A 6,000-nucleotide genomic window follows, 5' to 3' on the forward strand; every position below is an offset into this window, starting at 1 on the left:
CGCTGCGTTCGACACTATCGACCACAACGATCTTTTGAATAGACTAGAAAACTTTGTTGGCATTAGTGGAAGTGCATTAGCATGGTTCAAATCATACTTATCTGAACGCCATCAGTTCGTAGCAGTGAATGAAGAGGTATCATATCGATCACAAGTGCAGTATGGAGTACCTCAAGCCTCAGTACTAGGGCCGTTACTTTTCACGCTTTACATGTTACCCTTGGGAGATATTATCAGGAGACATGGTGTTAGCTTTCACTGTTATGCTGATGATACTCAGCTCTATATTTCTTCGCGGCCCGGGGAAACACAACAAATTGAGAAACTAACGGAATGCATAGTCGATATAAATAACTGGATGACGAGTAACTTCTTACTGCTAAATTGAAAAAGCAGAGGTGTTAATTATCAGACCTAAAAACCCCACATGTAATAACCTAGAACTCGATCTAACACTTGACGGCTGCTCTGTCAATTCTTCTTTATCAGTTAGGAACCTAGGCGTGTTGTTTGATAGCAATTTTTCATTTGAAAGCCATGTTTCTAGCATCTGTAAAACTGCGTTTTTCCATCTCAAAAACATATCTAAATTGCGACCTATGCTCTCAATGTCAATCGCAGAAATACTAATTCATGCGTTTATGACCTCAAGGTTAGACTATTGTAATGCTTTATTGGGTGGTTGTTCTGCACGCTTGATCAACAAATTACAGTTGGTCCAAAATGCAGCAGCTAGAGTCCTTACTAGAACCCGGAAGTATGACCATATTAGCCCGGTTCTGTCAACACTGGCTCCCTATCAAACATAAGATCGATTTTAAAATCTTGTTAATTACTTATAAAGCCCTGAATGGCTTAGCTCCTCAGTAGTTGAGCGAGCTCTTATCACATTATAGTCCTCCACGTGTGCTGCGTTCTCAAAACTCTGGCCATCTGATAATACCTAGAATATCAAAATCGACTGCGGGCGGCAGATCCTTTTCCTATTTAATAAATCTACCTAATACTGTTCAGGAGGCAGACACACTCTGTCAGTTTAAATCTAGATTAAAGACACATTTCTTTAACCTGGCTTACACATAACACACTAATACACTTCTTTTATTCAAATCCATTAAAGGATTGTTAGGATTGTTTTTTGTTATTGTTCTATTCTGTTTCTCAGTCCGTGTCCGGATCAGATAGTGGATCAGCGCCGAGAGATGAAGTATGTGGCCCTGGTCGTCGGCGGAGGCCGGACACCTTGATGAGCCCCGAGGACATATCCCCAGTGAAGACCTTAACTTAAAATACAATAAAACTTAAAATAAAACAAATAACTAAAAATATAATAAAATACCGAACTACATAATACTATTATTGTTAGAAATTGCAACAATATAAAAATATAAATATAATACATTTATACATTTAAAACTTTTATTAAAACAATAAGTAAACAATAAATAAACAATAATATCCTGGCCAGAGGAGAACTGGCCCCCCGACAGAGCCTGGTTTCTCCCAAGGTTTTTTTTTCTCCATTCTGTCACAGAGGGAGTTTTGGTTCCTTGCTGCTTGTCCCCTCTGGCTTGCTCAATTGGGGACACTTAATTTCTAGCGATTATCCTCAATTTGATTTCACAGATACTATTTAAACTAAACTGAGCTAGACAATGACATCTCTGAATTCAATAATGAAATGCCTTTAACTGAAAATTGAATGTTTAATCTTATTATTATACATTACTGACACTATCATCCAATTTGATACTGTTAAGTGCTTTGACACTATCTGTATTGTTAAAAGCGCTATATAAATAAAGGTGACTTGACTTGACTTGACTTTCACTCGACTGAGTAGTTATGTGATGCCATTTGGAGATATTTACACCAGCTTGTTCTGTATGCAAACATCACACTCCCTTGTGTTTAAATTCAAGGTATTCATGATAAACCGCAGACAGGAAGAGAACAGAGCTTGCATAACCCTACATGCCAACAGGGAGCTTTTCATCAGTACCATTGAACTGCTCACACATATTCATCCTACAGAGGATACGCAGCCTTGAAACACTGGAACCTTTAAATGAAATCTAATACTATTCCCATATCAGGTCATGCCTCTGTACTGCTTTTCCACCTCACCATTGCACACATACCGCAAAAAGCAATTACTCTTTGTCAACTATCTAATCTATTGTTATGATGTTGGTGGAGAATCGAATGAATTCGGCTCTCAGGACCCAAAGGTAAACAGTACACTTCCCTTTTACGCTAGCACAGAGTGTTCTCATGCTTATTTAGGCTTAGCCGATACAATGATGGAGTGATGAATGGATGGATGGCTGTAAAGACAGCTACATGGAGAGTGAGAAAAACAAATAATGAGTGAAACGTGACAAATGTGCAAATTTTTTTTCAGCACTATGTTCAAACAAAGATGTTTATGGTAAAGCAACACCTCTGGGCAGCAATTTTCTATGTAACTTATTTGAATTCAGTAATCAAATCTGATCAAATCATGGAAAGTGTTAAGATTTATCTCACTATATATATATATATATATATATATATATATATATATATATTTTTTTTTTTTTTTTTTTTTTATTATTATTATTTTTACAAACGCCTGGTGAGCTTAAGAAACTTCCTTAAAAAATAACTAAAATTTATTATTTGCATTTTTATATTATTCATTATAGAAATAAAAATAAATTAAATTAAACAATTTATTTGTGCAATGTTGCCAGATGAAAAACATTTAGGATACTTTACAAACATTTTTCTTTTTAATGATGTAATGTTTTCATAACCCCCTTCCAAATGATTTAGCTTAGATTTATATTGTAAGCTTGCACTGGGATATGATCTCTGATGAAATGGAAGAGGACAAGAACAGTGCACAACAAGGCATTAAGGGATGCATCTTCATCTCATAAACAATCTATAACAACATCTTGATTGATACAGTATTGAGGGAGTAAAGCCAATAAGCTTGGAACGCTCTGCTCACATGGGGGTTGGTACTGTATGCACGACTGCTCAAAAGGAGGTCAATCAATTGGTTTGACTCCACACGTTTCAGTTTGCATCTGCATGATCAGTGCAGACCTAAAGAATATTCCATAACCACAGGGCACATGAGCTATACTACCAAAACAGAATGACTCTTTTTCGGTAAAAGTGCTGGTAACTGTATAACTACTCAGAGTGGCTGCCATGTTTCTTGCAATGCAGCTTTATATAAGCTTATGTAGTTCTTCGTAGATGTAATTTCTATAATTTATTATTATTTTTATCAGAACAATATTTATATATATTTTATGTAAAATTTCTGTGAAAACCCTATAACAGGCTACTAATTGACAACATGCCCTTTTTCTTAATGTTGGATAAATAATAAAGTTGGAAATGTTCAGTTCAGTTCAGTTCCGTATCTTTGATGTAGGCAAGACTTTGGTGTCTATACAGAAAATTACCATAAAATAAATCTACTCTGAGAAATATTAATGTGTGACTACTAGCCTCAATCTCCCCTATACTGTCTTTCTGGGATCAATCAGGTGTATCTACCAGACTATTTATCCATGGATCTGTTATAGAGCTCTTACCTTCAGTCAGGCCAATGTTGATGCTCCAGTAACTCTGCAGACACTGCATTTCCTTCTTCATTCCCCTCTTGCAGCGGCAGTCGAACAGAGCCATCTCCTGCAACACTTCCAGGGCTACCTGGCAATCCCTATTGGCCAACATGGTGTTCCTGTCCTTGCCTGCTAGACACTGCCTCATGATCCTGAAGCGATGGCTGCACTTTTGGTCCTGGTTACACTTCTCGGTGGCTCTTAAACAGTCCATTGACTCTTGGTGCCCAGACTCAGATAGAGCGGAAGAGCCAGACATGGAGAACACAAGCTCATCTATGAAGGAGGGTGGAGAGGAATGGAGGTTCAGGTATTTATTTATTTATTTTTACATACTGTATGGACTGATGCCCCACGAACTCTAGTCTTCAACAGAATAACAGGATAAAAGTTTAACAAATCTTTATCTCTGACAAATGAATCTATAAAGACATCAGTGACTGCTTCCACTCATTTTGTCATTATAATATTATTTTAGTCGATGACTAATACAGCCAAAGTGTGCAATTTAAAGACCATCAAGCAGGTGGTAATGACCAGACGATTGTGAAACCATTTGAATGACTCACAAGGATCACTTGACAGCTCAAAATGGTGTCAAAGTCTGAAAAAACATGCCTCGAAGAGTAAAATATAATATATATCACACAAAAGACTTACTAAGTACCATGACACCATGTCACCAGTAAATAACAGTCTTTTTTTAGTATTTGTTAAAAATTGATTTAATTAGCAACTGGCAAATGCTCTTTATACTTTCCTCATATTAATGCTTTATTATTGCTTTTTTCACAATATTAACCTTTTACACTTCTTTCTATGTGTTTGCGTGCAACAGATTTTTTTTTGTTCCTGTATGCAAATATATTTTTTGGTCATGGGGTCATTATAACGGAGGTGCAACCCACCAGTGACACCTACAGGTGTAAATACATCAGCATACTTACCAATCGCTGTTTTATTTTTTTCCTAAAACTATACAGAGCACATCAGAACCAGAATAAAAGATTCAGACACACCCTTGGACAGCAAATCACTGGCGAATGCTTTACAGATTTTTCAGAAATAAAAACACTGAGACATACTGCAAGATGCTCTAAGACTGCAAATGTGAAAAGACGAAAATCTGGAAAGTAGTTAGATAACACTTTACATGTCATTTTATTATAGATATTTATATTAGCCTACCTATTGCAATCAGGAAATTTCACATCATCATTTATATAATTACACTGTAATTATAATTTAAACACTATAATTTAAAGCATAACTAGCGGTTGAATTTCTATATCAGAATGTATGAATGGTAAATATGCAGATGGTCTAAATAATGCAGACTCTTTAAAATATTCAGCTTAAGTTTCATTATATGGTGCGCAGAAAGGATCAAGTCTTGTCAGCATGCAATGGCCAGTGATAAATCTACAAAGTGACCTTCATAAATCTCACCTTTATTGAAACATTTTCAATATGGTGATTCAGTTTATTGACTAATGAATGGGATCTGAACTATAGGATACTAATTAGATAACAATTAGCCGTCATGTAAAACTATAAAATAACATGATCAGTTACCTTGATTACCTTAAACGCAGCTCATGTTACTTTCATTACATAATTAGCATACATTTAAATATGCGAGTTTCATGAAATGACAAGTTAAGATGTGTTCTATCCCCATCTCCATAAATGAAAACATCAAACGTAATGAATAAATATCGTTGTTTTTCTGCTCGGTATCGAACTTGACCTCACCTTAATTTCACATAACTTCATAAACTATTATGGTATCAAATATAAAATGTAATTTCCTAATTTCATTATCGTAGGCTACTCACTAGAGGAAAGTACACTGAAATAAAATTAACCTAAAGATTAAATTAAATTAAATAGCATTAGGAGATTTTGCTTTCAGTTCGTCTGAAAAAGGCTGTGAATATAAACAAAAGCTTACCTAAAAAGAGCAGAAAGCCGTAGATACAGATATACATGTTTCTGTTTCTGATGGAGAGTCCGCGTGCGTTAAAAGATGCTGTCATATGTTCCCTCCAAATGACTGTATTCTGCTTAGTCCTCTTAAAATGCCGATGCTGCTCTAAACGCTCTGTGACCTTAAAAATCCCAAATTTTATCCAGCGTTTGTCGGACCATGATTCTTTTTGCCGTCTAAATAATCCAAAGCCTCATTTAAAGAGGGAAAGTTCTCTATTCCGCTCAGGAGGGGAACTAAACCCCAGGTTTCCGTAGGAACCGTTTATTCGTGGTGGTTTCGTGTGGACAGACGCATATTTCCCAATGCTGATGTTCTACTCTCGCAAAGGACGCAAAATTGAAACGTCTGGCTCACTATAGCAACGCTCCTCTATAGGATATT

The 6,000-nt window shown here is 36.0% G+C and overlaps 1 protein-coding gene across 1 annotated transcript in view; it reads right to left on the reverse strand.

The window, feature by feature from the left end:
* The window catches only part of LOC306848789 (GDNF family receptor alpha-2-like), a gene marked incomplete at both ends in the record, with an annotated part of 92,052 nt that extends 86,435 nt beyond the window's left edge, over positions 1-5,617 (reverse strand). Inside the window, 2 exons of the mRNA XM_079383557.1 lie at positions 3,597-3,902; positions 5,581-5,617. Coding sequence (XP_079239683.1) covers positions 3,597-3,902; positions 5,581-5,617 — 343 coding nt within the window. The remainder of the gene's footprint in view (positions 1-3,596; positions 3,903-5,580) is intronic.
* Positions 5,618-6,000: the final 383 nt, after the last annotated feature.

The sequence above is a fragment of the Barbus barbus genome (assembly GCF_936440315.1).
Source record: "Barbus barbus genome assembly, chromosome: 28".
NCBI lineage: Eukaryota > Metazoa > Chordata > Actinopteri > Cypriniformes > Cyprinidae > Barbus > Barbus barbus.